The 20,000-nt window shown below is 46.6% G+C and overlaps 1 protein-coding gene across 1 annotated transcript in view; it reads left to right on the top strand.

Moving 5' to 3' along the window:
• The first annotated feature begins 244 nt into the window (after positions 1-244).
• LOC119952927 overlaps positions 245-20,000 on the top strand; it is a 1,042,551-nt gene continuing 1,022,795 nt past the window's right edge. The window contains 2 exon segments of the mRNA XM_038776559.1: positions 245-317; positions 5,492-5,633. Coding sequence (XP_038632487.1) covers positions 307-317; positions 5,492-5,633 — 153 coding nt within the window. The 5' untranslated portion in view covers positions 245-306.

Here is a 20,000-nt window from a genome sequence, read left to right as displayed (position 1 = left end):
GGGCCACCCTTAATAGGCTCTATGGGCAGCTTCACTGACACCTATTGAGATCAATAGAAATTTAATAAAAATTTATAAAGGTCATGTAAATATTACATTTCAAAGTATTATTACCCTTTGAAAAGAGGAATTTGACTCTTTAGAAACATTCTGAGAGTCACGAGACAATCCCACATCATTTGTTCGTTACTGTTCTGCATTTCCCAATCAATGATGTGTCCATAGATCTGAAGGGATGGGTCCTGGGAGACTGTATGTGTATATAATGTGGGAGGACACCAGCCATTCAGTCGAGCTGCTCGGAGGATGTCTCCAAGGTGAGTTTGTTAATACAAAGTTTCTGTTTCATTCCTTTCAGTGTTCATTGATTAATCGGGTGGAATGGGATGGGTTTAGATCACATTCTGTGTGTATGTCCAGATGGAGCGGGGGATAAACTCACCGGTTTCAGTATTCTGGGAAAGTAATTCAACATTTTTCAGGTTAATCACCAGGTTAATTAACTTCTCCGTGTTTTTAAAAAAATATTTGTTCTCAGGATGTGACTCATGTTGTTAAGACCGGTATTTATCGCCCATCCCAAGCTGCCTCGAGAAGCTGGTGGGGAACCTTCTGTTTAAACTGTTGCAGTCCTTGTAGTGAAGGTGCTCCCACAATGCCCTTCAGTAGGAATTCCCATGACAATGACGAGAGAGCAGCAATCTATGTCCAAGTCAGGATGGTGTGTGATTTGGAGAGGAATGTGGAGCTGAAGTTGTGCCCAAGACACTGCTGCTCTTGTTCTTGGTGTTAGAGTTTGTAAAGGAAGAAATAACCTTGTTAATTTGCTGCAGTACATCCTGTAGATAGTACATACTGCAGCTGTAGTGTGGTAGACGGTGCAGGAGAAACTGAGTCTCATAGCAGGAGCACCAATCAAGTGAAATGCTCCATCCTGGATGGTGTTGTGTTGTTGTGGCTGCACCTTCCAGGCGAGTGGTGATGATTCCATCACACTCCTGACTTGGAGTTTCGTGATTTAGGAGAACACTTGTCTCAGAATACCCAGCCTCTGCCCTGCATGTGCAGCCAGAGTGTTGATACGGTTGCTCCAGTCCAGCTTCTGCTCAATGCTGTACACTAGAAATTGGCAGAGTTCAGGCAGAAAGATAGTTTACCAAGGTGAAAGGTCAATGCCCATCAAACAGAATGGCAAGTTTGTAAAAATAGGAGGAAAGGGAAACTAAGGACGCGATTAAACCAAAAGAGTTCGGTGTCATTTTGGTGCTGTGTTTCCCACCGGCCTTTTGGGTGAGATCTACACGAGCATTCATCCCCGTGTCATTTTTTTTGCACATCACGTGAGATTCACCGGCCTCGTCCTGTCAAAGAGACGGTAAATCACATTTTTTGGCAATGTCAAACTTGCAAAGTATTATAATGTGTTTACATCACCGAAGGTTATTCAGCCCAACAGGTTTGTGCTAATGTTTATTTCCACATGAGGCTCCTCCCACCCCTCGTTATCTCACCCCATCAGCTTTTCATTCTGTTCCGCAGTCCCTCATCTGCTTATCAAGCTTACCCTTAAACTTCCTGCATCCTGTTCAAACGAGGAGTCCCTCATTCTAACTATTCTCTGACTAGAGACTTCTCCCCTGAATTCTCCATTCGATTTGTTAGTGAATATTTATATTTATCTCTTCGCTATCAAATCCTTTCGTAAGCTGGAGGACGTCAATCAGGTTACCCATCAGTCTTCTCTTCTCCAGACAAAATAGTCCCACCTTATTCGATGTTTCTTGATAGGAATACCTCGCTGTTTTTGTATCATTCTAATAAATCTTTTTTGCACTTTCGCCAGTGACAGTCTATCCTTTTTATGAAATGGAGACCAGAACAGTTTATAATTCACCAAGTGTGCTCCAAAAAGTTTTACTGAAGTTTAACATAACGACTGTACTTTTCAGTCCACTCCTTCTTGGAATGAACCCAGTGCTTTGTTTGCTTTTTCAAGACCTTATTAACCTGCACCCCGCCATTTAGTGGTTGCTATATTTGTTCCCCAAGGTATGTTTGTTCCTGTACTCCCTTTAAATACCTATTTTCTGAGGATCATCTGTGTCCTTACTCTTCCTGCCAAAATTTATCATCTCATTCTTATCCATGGAAACAATAGAATCCAGGCAGAGCAGATGGAGCCATTTGCACCATTGAGTCAGCACCGACCCTCCGAAGGAGCACTCTATCTTGGCCGATTCCCCCACCCTATTTCTATAGCACTGCACATTTGGATTGGATTGGATTGGATTTGTTTATTGTCACGTGTACCGAGGTACAGTGAAAAGTATTTTTCTGCAAGCAGCTCAACAGATCATTCAGTACATGGAAGAAAAGGGAATTAAACAATTCAAGAAAATACATGAGAATACATAATAAGGCAACACAAGATATACAATGTAACTACATAAGCATTGGCATCGGTTGAAGCATACAGGGTGTAGTGTTAATGAGGTCAGTCAATAAGAGGGTCATTTAGGAGTCTGGTGACAGTGGGGAAGAAGCTGTTTTTGAGTCTGTTCGTGCGTGTTCTCAGACTTCTGAATCTCCTGCCTGATGGAAGAAGTTGGAAAAGTGAGTAAGCTGGGTGGGAGGGATCCTTGATTATGCTGCCCGCTTTCCCCCGGCAGCGGGAGGTGTAGATGGAATCAATGGATGGGAGGCAGGTTCGTGTGATGGACTGGGCGGTGTTCATGACTCTCTGAAGTTCCTTGCGGTCCTGGGCCGAACAGTTGCCATACCAGGCTGTGATGCAGCCCGATAGGATGCTTTCTATAGTGCATCTGTAAAAGTTGGTAAGGGTTAATGTGGACATGCCGAATTTCCTTAGTTTCCTGAGGAAGTATAGGCGCTGTTGTGCTTTCTTGGTGATAGCGTCGACGTGAGTGGACCAGGATAGATTTTTGGTGATGTGCACCCCTAGGAATTTGAAACTGCTCACCATCTCCACCTCGGCTCCATTGATGCTGACAGGGGTGTGTACAGTACTTTGCTTCCTGAAGTCGATGACCAGCTCTTTCGTTTTGCTGGCATTGAGGGAGAGATTGTTGTCGTTACACCACTCCACTAGGTTCTCTATCTCCCTCCTGTATTCGGACTCGTCGTTATTCGAGATCCGGCCCACTATGGTCGTATCGTCAGCAAACTTGTAGATGGATTTGGAACCAAGTTTTGCCACGCAGTCGTGTGTGTACAGGGAGTAGAGTAGGGGGCTAAGTACGCAGCCTTGCGGGGCCCCGGTAGCCAGGACTATTATGGAGGAGGTGTTATTGTTCATTCTTACTGACTGTGGTCTGTTGGTCAGAAAGTCAAGGATCCAGTTGCAGAGTGGAGAGCCAAGTCCTAGGTTTTGGAGCTTTGATATGAGCTTGGCTGGGATTATGGTGTTGAAGGCGGAGCTGTGGTCAATAAATAGGAGTCTGATGTAGGAGTCCTTGTTTTCGAGATGCTTTAGGGATGAGTGTAGGGCCAGGGAAATGGCGTCTGATGTGGACCGGTTGCGACGGTATGCGAATTGAAGTGGGTCAAGGCGTTCCGGGAGTATGGAGGTGATGCGCTTCATGATCAGCCTCTCAAAGCACTTCATTACATCTGACGTCAGGGCCACCGCGCGGTAGTCATTGAGGCATGTTGCCTGGTTCTCCTTTGGTACCGGTATGATGGTGGTCTTCTTGAAGCAGGTGGGGACCTCGGAGTGGAGTAGGGATAGGTTAAAGATGTCTGTGAATACCTCTGCCAGCTGGTATGCGCAGGCTCTGAGTGCATGACCAGGGATCCCGTCCGGGCCCATCGCCTTCCTTGGGCTCACTTGCAGGAAGGCCGATCTGACTTCGGAAACTGTGATGGTGGGTATGGGTGAATTATGGGCTGCTGGGGCACTCGACAGCGGATTGTTGGTTAACGTTGATCATGGATAATGAGAGGAGGGGCTGTGTCGTGTTTACAACTTAGCAAGAATAGGTTGGGCAGGTCCAGGAAAAACTGATTAAAACACTACCATGTGTTGAATATTTGTATGCAATTATTTATATTCTGTATATTGGGGAAGATTTTGAGCCCACATTAGCCATCAGTGGTTAGAGCACTGCTGCCTCACAGCTCTAGGGTCTCTGGTTCAATTCCAGCCTCGGGTGACTGTTTGTTTGGAGACTCCGGATCCTCCAGTTTCGTCCCACAGTCCAAAGATGTGCAGGTTAAGTGGATTGGCCATGCTAAATTGTCCCTTAATGTCCAAAAGCGTATTTCGGGTTACTGGGTTACGGGGATAGCGTGGAAGCCTGGGCTTAAGTAGGGTGCTCTTTCCAAGGGCCGGTGCAGACTCGATGGGCCAAATGGCCTCCTTCTGCACTGTAAATTCTCTGATTCTATGATCAGTGTGGAATTCGACACAAGCCCAAAATCTCACGAGAGTCGGGAAACGAGATTCCACCAGCGAGATCTAGTTTGCCAATTTTACACACCCCTGCCCATGAGGTAATGAGGTTCACAGTGGGAACCTCATTTGAATAAATGTTAATAAATTTACATTTCATAATAGGGATCACTACAATATGATGCCCCTCACGGCAAGGTTTAAAACAGGTCAAAAAAATTTAAATCAGTCGAGGCAATCCTGCGGGCGGTGGGGGCAACAAGATAAGTTTATTCCCTGGGGGAGAAGGTCATGCCTGGGCAGTGCCCTAGCACTTCACCAGGCACTTCACCTGGCACACTGGCAGTTCATCTGCCACTTCCCCGGCCCTGCCAACATGACACTGCTGGTTGGCATTGCCATAGGTGGACCCTCTGGTGAGCCTATGGGAGGGTTCGCATTATGTGTGGTGGGGGGGGAGCGCGATGCATGTGGGGGTAGTTCACCCCGGTGTTTGTGTGGGGGTCGCCCGTGTCCATGGGGTGGTAGGTTTTGTGTAAACACAGATCAGCCTTTAAGGTGGCACGGTGGCGCAGTGGTATTAGATTAATTGGCTCATTTCCTCATCACATTCTGAGCCCACTATTTTACTGAAAGCTGCTTTTTTAAATCTTCAAACACATTCAGTGGAAGTGAACACATATTTTCTGGATGGTACTAACCCTGTAACACAATCACTATACCGCTTGAGCCATTGGGTTAGTGACTCTGAGACTGGAATGCTATCACTGAATGAGGATCATTCATCAGATCATAAATTAACTAATTTCACAGGCTTTCTTTCGAACTTCTCTTTGCAATAATTAGTCTTAAATATTGAACAACATCAACTAAATAGATTTAATGACAGAAACATTCCAATCCACTGACCATGACGCATTTTATCTGTTCAATGAACCAAAATGCATAAAGGTGACAGCAATTGATTGAAGAAGATAGTATTTGTACATTTGCAGAATATTTTTACCAGAACATTATTTTCCCAGTAATCTGTGAATATTGTCCACTCCATGTCTGATGCCATTGGTTTTGCTCCATTAGGTTGTCCATCATGAAGCTCTCTCTGTTTCTGGGCTGTGTGCTGCTGTCGATTCTGGTTGTAGCTTCAGGCCACACATTTGATTCAAAACTGGATGAAGACTGGAAGAGCTGGAAATCACAAAATGAGAAGCAGTACACCGAGGTAAAAGGGGAATTTGTTCTAGTGTGGAGCCGATTCCAAACATTCAGCTCATTGTGAAGGGGGGAGAGATTCCACACTCAATAAATTATTGAGAATTCTTACTTGGAGTTTAGAGGTGAGCTCCCTGTTGGGGGGAATGGATATGTGAAGTATAATTGGAAACATATCGATCCTAAAGTTCTAAGGGAGTTCTCTAAATCTCAAACTCCAGTACGAGGACCAACAGAATGCACAAACAGCAAAGATTGGGCAGAAGTTATTGTAGCTGACAGAGGTCTTGCCCCACTGGCTGGAGAGCTGGTAAGAGCCCCACATCCCCTATTATTGGGACGGCCAAGTCAATTAAGTGTCAATCAGGACTTTACTGGGCAGTGGCAGGGCTCCCACAGGATCAAGAACCCCAAGGGTAGAAATCACAACACCCAAGAGCTGCCAATCTGTGAAAGTTTGTCAGGTGTGCAATGCTTCGCAGTGTCACCAGGAGGTGACGTTCCTTCCTGTAAAATATGCACCTGAGGCCTAGTCCATCAGTGAGTGGTGGCAGACTGGGGGTTGCAGTTGGTGGCGACTTGGCAGCAAGGCTGTGGCTCTCACTGGACCCCCGCACTTCCCAACACCGGGTCCATCAGTCAGGTACTGAAGACCCCAACTTGGGTTTGATTTTCAGGGTTGGCACATGTTGGATTTCATGTTGGATACCCAGGTGGATATCAACAGTGTTAGGTTGAGCCCCTAATTGGGTATTAATTGTCCACATTAGAACCTCAGTTGCCAGTGGTAGGGCAGCTGCCCATGAGCCTTCACTCCCTGAGCTTCATTGGACAAGAGGCATGAATGGGGAGGTGTTCCCGCCTTCCACCCTCCTGCCCATTTAAATGCTTCTCACACACCAACACAAACTCACCTCAGGGAAGGAAGAGAATTAAATTCAGTCTTTGGTGCAAATTTACTGGGGTTCCACTGGGCTTCTGTTGAAGTTACCATAGAAACCATAAATACACCTTGTGTAGCTTCAGGAGCATTCTTTGTAAACATATCAATATTGCCATCACACTCATCAATCATAACACCCCCCAAAATGAAAAGAATAGAGAAGACAAAATCTAACCTGAAAAATGGATGATCCATATTTCCTCTCGATTTCCAATATTCTGCTGTTCATCGCAAAACATTATGTCCAGGGATAAAGATGTTGATCTCGTTCAACCAATTATTGCTACTGCACTTTCAGGCTGAGATTCCAGAGTGGGAAACGTGCCGGGTTGGGTGACTCAGTCAGGTTGAGATGCAGAGAGAGATTCAGTCTCAGCGACATGACAGTAGCAGGTCGAGCCTCACTGTCCCTTGGCAAGTTCCTGCTGGTCATACATTAGCACGGGGAGGCAGTGACATAGTGGTATTGTCACTGGACTAGTAAAACCAGAGCCCCAAGGTAATGCTCTGCAGACCCAGGTTTAAATTCCACCACTGCAGATGGTGAAATTTGAATTTAATAAAAATCTGGAATTAAAAGCCTAATGATGACCATGAAACCATTGTCGATTGTTGTGAAAATCCATCTGGTTCACTAATCTAATGTCCTTTAGGGAAGGAAATCTGCCATCCTTATCTGGTCTGGTCTACATGTGACTCCAGATACACAACAATGTGGTTGACTCTCAACTGTTCATCAAAGGCAATTGGGAATGGGCAATATATGCTGGCCCAGCCTTCAACATCCATGTCCGATGAACGAATAAAAAAAATGGCCATGCCATGAATACTTAGTATAATAAAACTTTTTAAAATGACCGACATTTATAAGGTCAGCAGTTCACAGGGTTGTCATGAATCTGTGTTCACAAAGATCAGCTTTGTTCAGTTGTATCTGAGTTCTCTGGTTTTCTTTGTTGAACTCTGCAGCACAATTGAGGGGTAGGAGGATAGCAGCTTACCTGGAAGCTCAGGACCAGCAAAGGCAAGTCAGGAGGGAGCTGGAGGGGTGTGGGGGCTGGGGTCAGGGCACGGAGGAGAAGAGGGATACAAGGGGCAGCAGGGTAACATGGTGGTTAGCATAAATGCTTCACAGCTCCAGGGTCCCAGGTTCGATTCCCGGCTGGGTCACTGTCTGTGTGGAGTCTGCACGTCCTCCCCCTGTGTGCATGGGTTTCCTCCGGGTGCTCCGGTTTCCTCCCACAGTCCAGAGATGTGCGGGTTAGGGTGGATTGGCCATGCTAAATTGCCCGTAGTGTCCTAATAAAAGTAAGGTTAAGGGGGGGTTGTTGGGTTACGGGTATAGGGTGGATACGTGGGTTTGAGTAGGGTGATCATGGCTCGGCACAACATTGAGGGCCGAAGGGCCTGTTCTGTGCTGTACTGTTCTATGTTCTATGTTCTAAGAGAGGACAGAGAATGGGACTGGTCTCTGTCTAACATCAGACATAATGAATGTGATGGGGAGGGGTAATGAATGACAATAAATAATAAAGCTGATATTGATGGGGGGACATATTTGAGGGAGGCAGAGGGTTGAATTGAAATAACGACAGGATTACTGAGCAGGTAGGTGGATTGGCCATGCTAAATTGTCCCTTAATTGGAAAAAAAACAATTGGTTACTCTAAATTTATGTTAGAAAAAAGATTACTGAGGCAATGGATTTGGGCAGGAACGTTATGGCTGAGATTTAGAATTTCCCTGTTTATCCAGCAGCTTCTCTTCCAGTCAGCCCAGATCTGCTGCATTGTCGGCTGAACCTGGGTTTCACTAACAAACAGCTTCCCACACTGTACGATTGCAGAGATGGCTCCCAACACGAAAGCAGAAATGCTGCTGACAGCCGGCTTTGTAGTCAGGATTGCCTGAAGCATCGATCTCTCAGAGCGCGGGTTCAATCTGCTTTACCTTCCTGTGCTTATGGGAAGGGGAATGACTATGTATCTTCTCCTTTGTGGATAAGGATAGAAACCTGACTGCAAAATGTTATTTCAGTTTTTGCATCAGGAATTTTAAAGCCAATGTATAATTTACTCATGTAAGGTGCTAGAATCTGACTGCCTTCATGTTTTTATTCAGGAAGAAGAGACCTACAGGAGAAAGATATGGGAGGACACTGTGAGATACATTGAACAGCACAATCTGGAGTACTCAATGGGGAAACATACATTTACTGTGGGAATGAACCAGTTTGGAGACCTGGTGTGTACAATATGTCTCGTCTGTGATCCTTCAGATACCAGTGATTGTGGTGCTATGACTGAATCAGATGTGATTGTGGTTAGTGATATCACAGCATCTCAATACAACAAAGAATGAAACCCTCCTCACCAATATATGTTTCTGTCAAAATAGATTCTTCTCCTTTTGCTATCTAAGTGCATTGGGTTGTCGGCATTCTCCGTTGTGCCGACAGTCCGGGGATTTACCGACGGCATGAGGCTGCCCACAATGGGAAACCCCATTGGCCAGCTGGCGAGACCGGAAATCCCAGGGGTGCGCCACACCAGAAATATGGGGCGAGATTCTCCGCAAATGCGGAGAATCGTAAAGGCTGCCGTGGGACAGGCCGTGACCCATGGCAGCCTTCACGCCCACTTCCGGGGCCGGTTCTCCCCCCCAGGCGGGGCTAGGAGCGCGGCCCCGTGCGTCACAGCGGTGCGGACTTGACGACGGTCGTCAAGGCCACACGTCAAGCGTCACGCCGGCTGACGCGGCCGATTACGTCAGCTGCGCATGCGCAGGTTGGACAACGGCAACCCGCGCATGCGCAGTTGCCGTCTTCTCCCTCAGCCGTCCCGCAAGACATGGCGGCTTGATCTTGCGGGGCGACGGAGGGAAAAGAGTGCGTCCGTTACGGACGCACAGCCCGTGATCGGTGGGCATCGAACGCGGGCCTATGCCCCCCTTGGCACGGCCGTGGTATTACCGTGCCAATCGGGCCCCCAGATGCCTCAAACGGGCCTCTGGCGCCCGTTTCATGATGGCAGCGAGCAGGTGTATTTGCTGCCGTGTTGAAACGGGCGTGAAGGCCCGGCCACTCGGCCCATCGGCCTCGGAGAATCGTCGCTCGCCGTAAAAAGCAGCGAGCAGCGATTTGTGGCGTGGGCCAGGCGTGGGGGGTGGGGGGGGGGGGGGGGAGAGAATAGTGGGAGGGCGTGAAAAATGTCGGGAGGCCCTCCCGCTATTCTCCCACCCGGCGTGGGGGGTGGAGAATCGCGCCCATGGTACATCAGGACGGAGAATTCCGACCAACATTTTTGCTCTGTCAGTCAGCCAGCACCATGGGCTCGTTTGTCTGCTGTACTTTCTGAACAAAAAGCATGGGATGGGTTCATCGGCACCAAACCAAGTGACAATTTACAAATGATGACACAGTGCTGACAGTGTTCAACCCACCAGCTGCATTAACTCCCCATAGCCCTAACCTCCCCGCTGTGAGGGACTAAAACCCAACACTGGGACCAATGGAATGTGGAATGTTTGAAACCAGTTCAACATGGCATCCACCCCACTCCCGAAAGAGACTAAACTGATGTGGACAGGGTATTCAACCATGGGCAGCATCAAAATAAAATCTGATCTCTGCGTAACAAATACTTTCCATTGTGATCAGAAATGGGAACGCTGCCCGACTTTCCCCTCTAAATCCAAGGGTCCTGAGGCCAATTCTAGACCAACTGCAGCCTGAGCTGTGAGCAGGGAATTAAGACCCGGCTGGTGATGGAATCTGAGAGCCTCCTGAACGGGATGGTTCAGTTAAACTCCAATAAACTCAGCCACAATGGGGAACTTTACCCACTCTCCTCACTGTGAAAGTGCTCTGGAAGATTGTAATAACCAGAAGATTCTCAAATTATTTCACGCAAGATGAGACACATGTATAATCACTGTTGCCAATTTGTTTGTTGCACACCAGACCAGAGAAATACTTTATTACCTTTGGGCTCTGCACTCACCTTTATCATAGAATAGAATCATAGAAAAGTTACAGCACAAAAGGAGGATATTTGGCCCAACTTGTTCATGACAGCTCGAGGACACCCTGGTGGCCTTTCTAATCCCACCTCCCTGCACCCGGTCCATTGCCCTGTAGCTTAGAGCACATAAATTGCAGATGCAGCTACTTTTTAGAGGGGTTTAGCATTCCTCCCTCCACCACCAACTTAGGGAATGAATTCCAGACTCCCACTACCCTCTGTGGAAAAACATTCTTCCTCATGTCCCTTCTACACCTTCTGCCACTTATCTTGAATCTATGTCCCCTCGTTCTAGAATTCTCCCCTAAGGAAAATAATTTTATTTTGTCCACTCTCTCTTCCCTTCAAAATTTTGTTCACCTCAATTAAGTCATCCCTCAGCCTTCTTTGTTCCAAGAAAAATAACCCCAACCTATCCAATCTCTTCTCGTAGTTTACTAGCCCAGGCAACATTCTTGTAAATCTCACCTGCACTCTCTCCAGAGCAATAACGTCCTTCCCGTAATGTGGTGACCAGAACTGCGCACAATACTCCAGTTATGGCATCACCAGTATTTTATATAATTTCAACATTATATTCTCACTTTTATATTCTATATAGAACATAGAACATAGAACAGTACAGCACAGAACAGGCCCTTCGGCCCTCAATGTTGTGCCGAACCATGATCACCCTACTCAAACCCACGTATCCACCCTATACCCGTAACCCAACAATCCCCCCCCTTAACCTTACTTTTATTAGGACACTACGGGCAATTTAGCATGGCCAATCCACCTAACCCGCACATCTTTGGACTGTGGGAGGAAACCGGAGCACCCGGAGGAAACCCACGCACACAGGGGGAGGACGTGCAGACTCCACACAGACAGTGACCCAGCCGGGAATCGAACCTGGGACCCTGGAGCTGTGAAGCATTTATGCTAACCACCATGCTACCCTGCTGCCCCTCTCTGCCAATGAAGGAGAGAATTACGTATGGTTTTTTAACAACTTTGTCCACTTGAACTGCCATCAGGAACCTGTGCATTTGTACGGCAAGATCTAGCACTTCATTTTGTTTGTTGTACCCCAGAGCAGAGAAATACTTTATCACCTTTGGGCAGGAGAATGGGGGTGAGAAAATATCAGCCATGATTGAATGGCGGTGCAGATTCGATGGGCCGAGTTGCCTAATTCTGCTCCTATGTCTTATTGTCTTATGGTCTTATCTACCCCTCTTAGTATATTCCCATTTATTGTGTACTCCAACAAATTACCTTCCTTTTTTTTAATTTTTAGAGTGCCACTTATTTTTTTTTCCCAATTAAGGGGCATTCAGCATGGCCAATCCACCTAACCTGCACATCTTTGTGTTTTGGGGGTGAAACCCACGCAGACACGGGGAGAATGTGCAAACTCCACATGGAGAATGACCCAGGGCCGGGATTCGAACCCGGGTCCTCAATGCCGTAGTCCCAGTGCTAACCACTGCGCCACATGCCACCCCTTACTGATCTTCCTAAATGCATGACCTCAGACTTCTCTGTGTTGCATTCCATCTGCCAGTTTAACGGCCACTCCACCAATCCGTCTATATCATTTTGGAGCCGATAGCTATCCTATACACTATCCACCTCTAGCCTCTGTTAGTGTCGTCCGCAAACGTCTCAATCGTGGAGTATGCAGAAATGGATGGACTATTTTCCTGCAGTTCTTTATATTAGTCAAACATCAGACATGAGTAAGGAGTGTCAGTGCTGCTTGATATTTTAATCTCTCTTTTTACTAAACTAAGTGAAAGGATAAGAATGTGGCGCTTTGAGGTTATCTACTCTCCTCCTGCACATTCTCCATTAAACATGAATAAATTCATTAATGAATATTCCTGCATTTGCCTTTCTAGACTACTAAAGAGTTCAATGAACGCATGAACGGATTCCTCCCAACCGAAGCTGATAACCGGGCTGAAGAATTTGAAACAGACGAATTTGATGAGGATGAAGAAAGTGATGGAGATGATGACGAATTTGATGAAGAAGGTGGTGATAATGTGACACCTTCATATGTCAATTGGCTTGCAAAAGGCTATGTAACTCCAGTGAAGAATCAGGTAAGAATCAAAATGAACCATTCTCGTCATTATTAAGGAGGACTTTTCCAACTCCAACACCAGCAGCATCATCATTGGCAGGACAGGAAAATTGGAAAGCTGTTAAAAGTCAGCAGCTCTCCAAATCTCCCGCCCCGCTCGTGACGATGCCCGCCAGTGTCAGGACGGGAAAATCCCACCACAAGTGTGAGGTTCTAATTGGCATCGGGTTTCGATCCTTTTTGCCTGAAAATGCCGCTGCTGCTTACTCACAGCAGCTATTTATGTGCATTGATTATGGTCGGGCATGAAATCATGGTGGGAATTGTCCAAGTTAAGTTCATTTTTTTACGCAAAAAGGCTGGTAAATGTAGGATTCCAAAGTAGAAAAGCTTTTTTATTAAAATAGATTTAAAATTGAAGTGTACAAGTACAATTGTTGCATGCTAAATAAGAATTTCATACCTAACCTGGCAAAACTCAAATCAGACAAGTTTCCGAGATGCGCTCTCCAAGCTCCTTGTCATATTATGTCCAGTCTCACTTCATGAGCATTGCATTGTATACTCCAATTATGCACTGTTTAATTATTCAGATGCCTAATGTAAAGTGAATAGAATACAAATTTTATATAGTAAACACCATCCAACCGAGGTATAAATTGTGTCGGTTGGAGAAATGAGTTCCTGTCCCCCTCACCTTTTGATCAAAACAGCCAATTCCATGTTTTAGCTTTTCAATGATAGTGTCTTAATCATTTAAAACGACACATTGTACCAATTAGAATTATCAGTATAATTATCCGGATAATGACAAAATCCATTCATATTATTCTCACCCTTAGTAGTTGACCCCATCATTAAATTGTTTCTCATCATGTGAGATGTCCCCTTTTAAATACAGCATTACATTGCTTCATATACATGTCATTAGAACAAAAGAATTGGAAGCAGGCATCACTCAATCAGCCCTTCAAGCCTGTTCCATCATTCAATATGACAATGACTGGTCTTACACCTCAAATATTGGGTGCAATCACTTATTTTTCTCAAACTCCTTTGGCCCAGGCCCTGAACAACATTCATAATCACTTGAGGCAATTAACATGGTGCTCATGAAGTGATTTATTTTTGCTGTTTCTCTGTTGTATCCTCAATCATCCCCTGTCATTTAATTTGCCACATCCCATTAAATATTTCTTCTCCATTCGAATCCCTGGACGAATTTGACACCCAAGACATTGTCATCAAACCTTAAAACATACACTGAACATTCACAAATCAGTCCAAATTCTCAGCACAATTTTGTATATTTTTCTTAACCTCTTCTGAGGTCTTTTATTTTCCAAAGCTGCAATCAATGTTGTACTTGTGTCCATATTATTTCAAAATGACTCCAAATTCAGAGATCAGTATTGTTGGAATGGCAGGACTGGTCAATCTTTAATTTAATTTTCCTGATGAAAGTTTATTGTTTAATAGACAACATGGGCCAGGCGTTACATGGATTCAGTCGTTGCATTTAGAAATTACACAATGTTCATGATCTGAATACAATCTGAATTATGAATTATTTCAGTGTTCCCAGGGAAGACAGTGGCACAACATGGTGGCACAGTGGTTAGCATTGCGGCCTCACAGTGCCAGGGACCCGGTTTCGATTCCAGCCTTAGGTGACTGTGAAGTTTTCACATTCTCCCCATGTCTGTGTGGGATTCCTCCGGGTGCTCCGGTTTCCTCCCACACTTCAAAGAAGCGCAGATTAGGTGGGGTTATGGGGATAGGGTGGGGGAGTGGGCCTAGGTAGGGTGCTCTTTCATGGGGTCGGTGCAGAACCGATGGGTCGATTAGCCTTCTTCTGCACTGTAGCAATTCTACAGCAATACCCGGTTTACAATTCAGATTACACCTTGCAATAATTTCTCCATTCTTGAAGCACTGTCCAAGGTTCATTAACTCATAGATAGTGAATAGTCCAACTAGAGGATTTCTCAAAGTTATTGCTGTAACGCGCAGACTCCACACAGACTGTGACCCAAGCCGGGACCCTGGAGCTGTGAAGCAACAGTGCTAACCACTGTGCTACCATGCAGTGGGGCATGGAGAAAATTTCAGGAATAAAGATTTTCACCTAACTTCCAATCACAAGAATTTCTCTGTAGTCACCATCATAGTCTAGTGTCCACAATTTAGTCATTTGGGTGACCTCTAACCCTGATTCAAATCCGCAATGTTTTGAATAGGTAAGTGGAAAAGAGGTAAATTATCAAACCACACACATGCTTACAAGAACCCAAAGAATTACATCATCTATATTTTTAATCTTTCTTCAGACACCTTTCGAAATGGCTTTAAAAACACAAAATGAATCGAAGAAGATTCTCCGCAAGGCCCGACGGTGTCGGAGGCCGCTTCTCGCCCCTTATTCTCGCCCCCCCCCCCCCCCCACCCCCACCCCTAGGGGGCTAGGAGCGGCGTGCCGTAAATCTCGGTCGCCGGGCCTTGACGCTGGCGTCAAGGCCTGTCGCGCCGAGAATGACGCGGCCGGCGGCGCCTAATGACGTCAGCCGCGCATGCGCAGGTTAGCGAGCGCCAACCATTGCATGCGCGGTTGCCGTCTTCCCCTCCGCTGCCCCGCAAGACATGGCCGCTCGATCTTGCGGGGCGACGGAGGGGGAAAAGTGTGTCCCTTGGAGACGCGGCCCGACGATCGGTGGGCACCGATCGCGGGCCAGTCCCCTCCCGACCACGGCCGTGGTGCTCACTCCCCTCTCCACCACCCACAATCCACAAACAAACCTTTGGCACCATGTTCATGCCGGCAGCAACCTGGTATGGTTGCCGCCGGCGTGAACAGGTCGGGAACGGCAGGCCGCTCGGCCCATCCGGGCCAGAGAATCACAGGTCGTCGCGAAAAACGCCGACTCGCGATTCTCCGAGCGGCGTGTCGCAAAAAGCAACACACCATTTGGGGGGGGGGAGAATCGCGAGGGGGGCCTGAGCTCCCCTCTCGCGATTCTCCCACCCGGCGTGGGAGTGGAGAATCGCGCCCAATATTCGTCTCATAGCTAAACACATATTCTGAATTAAAAAGGAAAACGATAGTGAAATTAAAAGGACATTCCATTCTGGTGCTCAATTTTAAAATCAAAATCCTTGTCCTCCCTCAAAATTTTTACCTCTGACACAATTCTTGATATTCTCCTCTATTGGGATATCAAAGATGCGTACAGGCAATGCTCGAACTTATTACACAATCGGTTCTTGAAAACAACATTGTGACTCATACATCTTAAATCGGAATCGATTTTCCTGTGGGAACAATAATATTAATAGAGGATTGGTTCCTGAACCAGGGCCTTAAATCACTCCTGGGGCACCCGGCAGTGTAAAATGCCCTCAATTCTTGCTCTGTCAAGTCACTGAGGCCTAATGTTAATGAGTGCTAATGGCTATACGCCTCAGCATAGGTTCTTCAGTTATTGTCCAGGATATATTGAAGCCATTTGATCACTGTCAGTTGCACGTTTAACCTTGAACTTCTATGAGTCTGAGTGCATATTCATTATAAAAATCAGAGAATTTACAGAGCAGAAGGAGGCCATTCGACCCATCGAGTCTGCACCGGCCCTTGAAAGAGCATCCTGCCCAAGCCCACACCTCCACCCAATCCCCATAACCCAGTAACCTTACCTAACCATTTTTTTGGACACAAAGGGAAATTTAGCATTGCCAATCCCCCTAACCGGCACATCTTTGGACTGTGGGAGGAAATCGGAGCACCCGGAGGAAACCCATGCACACGCGGGAGAATGTGCAGACTCCACACAGACAATAACCAAAGCCAAGTATATATTACATACTAAATAAGTGTATAAAAGCATTAAAATTGTTTATTTATCAAGGCAGAAGTGTGATTCCATTCTATGATAAGAAACCACAAAGCCCGCCTGGTGGATTTTCCGATGTTGGGGTTGGAGCACCACGGTGGTGGGAGAAGAGGGGGGGTTGAGAATCGGGCCTGTTAATTTCATGCTAATGCATGTGCAGCCTGCATTTGCATTTTCCCGCTGATGTGCTGTGGAAAGCGCACTGCAGCCAGTGGTGGGGCAACGGAGAATGGCAGCGCAGAATGGTAGCGGGTCTGGCGCCTGCGGCAAACCCATTTTTCAGGGAATGCTCCATTCTTCACCTGATCGAGATTGCTGGGTGGGATTCTCTGCCTGCCGACGCTGGAATCGGGAAATATGATTGGGTGGAGAATGGCACATGAGGTGAAAATCGTGCCCTGTGCCGGGTGCCCGACAGAATGCCATGCTCTGGTGCCTCGACGGGGGCATCAGTGCGTTCTACTCCGCACATATAGTAAATGCCATTGGCATATCATTAACGTGCCTGACCCGGTATTTTCCGGGGCCTCCGTGATGCTCTGCCTCCGCCAGGAGGAATTACATTTGGCGAGGTTCACTTGTGGTTTCAAGAATCGGAAAAATGACGCCATGGCTGCCGAGGGAGAGAGAGGAGGTATGGAAAGTGTCCAACATCTCCATAGTGTGTTGACAGCCCGGAGGGTTTCTGCCAGGGCTGGGGTGAGTAGCGGAGAGTGGCCAGATAGTGGGCAGTGGGGTCTGGGTGGATGGGCACAGAACGCCATTGCCGTAGCCTACAAGGCAACCATGCTCTGTACACACTGCCCAGTATGGGTGCTGCCTAGGCCCCCCACCTGGTACCCTCTGGATCCATCATCGAGATGGGCGCACTCCAGGACAACCAGTGCCATCTTGTTGGCTGGGATGAATGTGAGGGGAAGTGGAGTGCTAATGTGTGGCTGTAGCCTGTCAGCCTCTCCGGTGCCAATTCCGAACCCGGCAAATCCAACGCCGTTTTTCATTGTAATCTACATGGTGCCGGTGCTAGCCCATTAACAGTTGTTGAATTGCTCCGGGACCGGTGCCAATTTTGCTCTCGTAGATCCATCGATTCTGTCCCGAAATCAGCACTTAGTCTCTGAAATGCAGAATCCCGCCCCTGATCACAGTGGTGGGAATGCAGAAACCCAGCCATAGTTTCCTTTGGCTTATCTAATGCCAGTCAATGTTTTAGTGGCTTCTACCTTGCTGGTGCCCTACTCACTGTCAATTCAGTTTAAATCCTCTCCAACCATAGTAGCCCTGTAGCCCTCATTTACTGCACCTCGAGCCACACATTGATCCTTCCCATCTTCCTAGATCTACTCTCCCTGATGGAAAGAGTAATCCAGAGCTGCTACTCTTTTTCTTACTCCATAATTCCAGAATAGGCCTACAGTACATGCCCTCTCGATGTCATTGATACTGACACAATTTCTGGCTCACTCCCTTCACCCTGCAGTATATTCTTCATGGTGTCCTTTACCCCGACATCAGTGAGGCAACATATCACACAGGACTCCCAACAACATTTACAGAAACACCTAACTATGGAATTTCCTATAACAATTACATTTCTATTCCATACTGTTCTCCCTCTCTGGAGTCCCTTGCCTATTGATGCCATAGTCTGGACTGCACCCCTTCGAGGTTTTGTCACTTGTAGCCATCAGCAACGCTGTGTTTCTGTTTGAGTGTGACTCCCCGAAAATACTTGGACTTTCTGCTTCTTCCTACTCCTCCAGATAGCCACTCACCTCCCATCCTGAACTCTCCATGGCTGGGGAGTGACTATCTCCTCGAACACAGGAAACTCCCGTCCTCCCTGATGTTGAGCTTCCCCTCCAGCTTGGCAACCCTGAGCTCCAGCTGAAACAGCTGGAAACATTTCCTCCACATGTGGATTGGAACCTGGGTCACAAGCTGCGGGCTAACTTGCTTTGCCCATGATTCCATCCCTAACTTTACTTATCAAATTTTCCCTCCCAACCCTATCACTCAGGCACTCACTGAACCCCTGTGTCTTTTAGAAATCTCATGAAGAAAATGCACTAACATCCTCGGTGCAAATTTTTACTCCCCCTGACAAGAAATGGAAAGATTTTAGTTTTATATCAGGATATTTTTAATGTAATTTTATTTCTGTCATGTCCAGGGACAATGTGGTTCTTGCTGGGCTTTCAGTGCGACCGGTGCCATTGAAGGACAGCTGTTTCACGCCACTAAAAACCTGATTCCTCTGAGTGAACAGAACCTGGTTGATTGTAGCGGACCATATGGTAACCATGGATGTGGTGGTGGATGGATGTCAAGTGCCTTTGAGTATGTGGTCAGAAATAAAGGCATCAACTCTGAGCATGATTATCCATATACTGCTACGGTAAATCTCTTTTAAATGTAGTTTCCAATGCACCAGGTACAATATGTTTACAATTTTCATGGTATCAGACTGCAGAGCCCAGTCCAAATAGAATGGAAGCTGACATCCTGCGTTGGATCAATTCTTCCCTGAGAATCTGCTCCCAGGTTTCCACCAATGTCACCCTCTAACCAGCGTGAGGGAGGGTGAGAGAATGTCACCTTTCAGGATCGGGCTAGTTCTCCCTCTCATTGGAATGATCTCTCAAATCTCCCACCAACACCTCCTGCAGTTTGAATGAGGAGTTCAAAATGTTTAAGTTCATTCGTATTCCTGCTCCCCATTCTGTGAAGCAGAATGTTGATGCGACAGGCAGCTGACTCAACATGCCATTTAACAGGCTCTGACCTGTGGAATGTACATCAACCAGTATACCAGTTACCATGACAACACAAGGGTGTACAGTGCTGAGAAAAATAAGACTAGAAGAGGTTATTTTAGTGCGTTTAGCAGAGTTGGGATTTTATTGGGATTGTCTTAACACTGTTTGATTTTCTGAGTTTCCGCTCCTCACGCTGGCTGATAATACCTCAAATGGGTCTGAGATGCTGTGAAATATGTGAAAGGTTTTGATTTGAAGGCCACATCAATTTATACTTATGTAGCGCCCTTGATATAACGAGACGCCCTCAGGTGCTGCAGGGGAACATTATACAAAGAATGACACAGATGGCTTGATTGTTCCAAAAGGGAACCAAGTCCCCCAGCGAGCGCGTTTAGCCATGTGTTTCCTGGAGCTCGCAGTGACAAGACACGATTGGCGGCACTCCCCATTGTAGCAAGAGATTGGGACTCCATTTTTAAATGGCTTCCTGAAATCCAAGGCCTTCAAAATTATTCCTTTTTTTTCTCTAAATTTAGAGTACCCAATTAATTTTTTCCAATTAAGGGGCAGTTAAGCGTGTTCAATACACCTACCTTGCACATCTTTGGGTTGTGGGGGCGAAACCCACGCAAACACGGGGAGAATGTGCAAACTCCACACGGACAGTGACCCAGAGCCTGGATCAAACC

Source organism: Scyliorhinus canicula, chromosome 18 (genome assembly GCF_902713615.1).
Source record: "Scyliorhinus canicula chromosome 18, sScyCan1.1, whole genome shotgun sequence".
Lineage (NCBI taxonomy): Eukaryota > Metazoa > Chordata > Chondrichthyes > Carcharhiniformes > Scyliorhinidae > Scyliorhinus > Scyliorhinus canicula.
The sequence above is the reverse complement of the archived record's forward strand: the minus strand, read 5'-3'. Positions and strand labels throughout refer to the sequence as shown.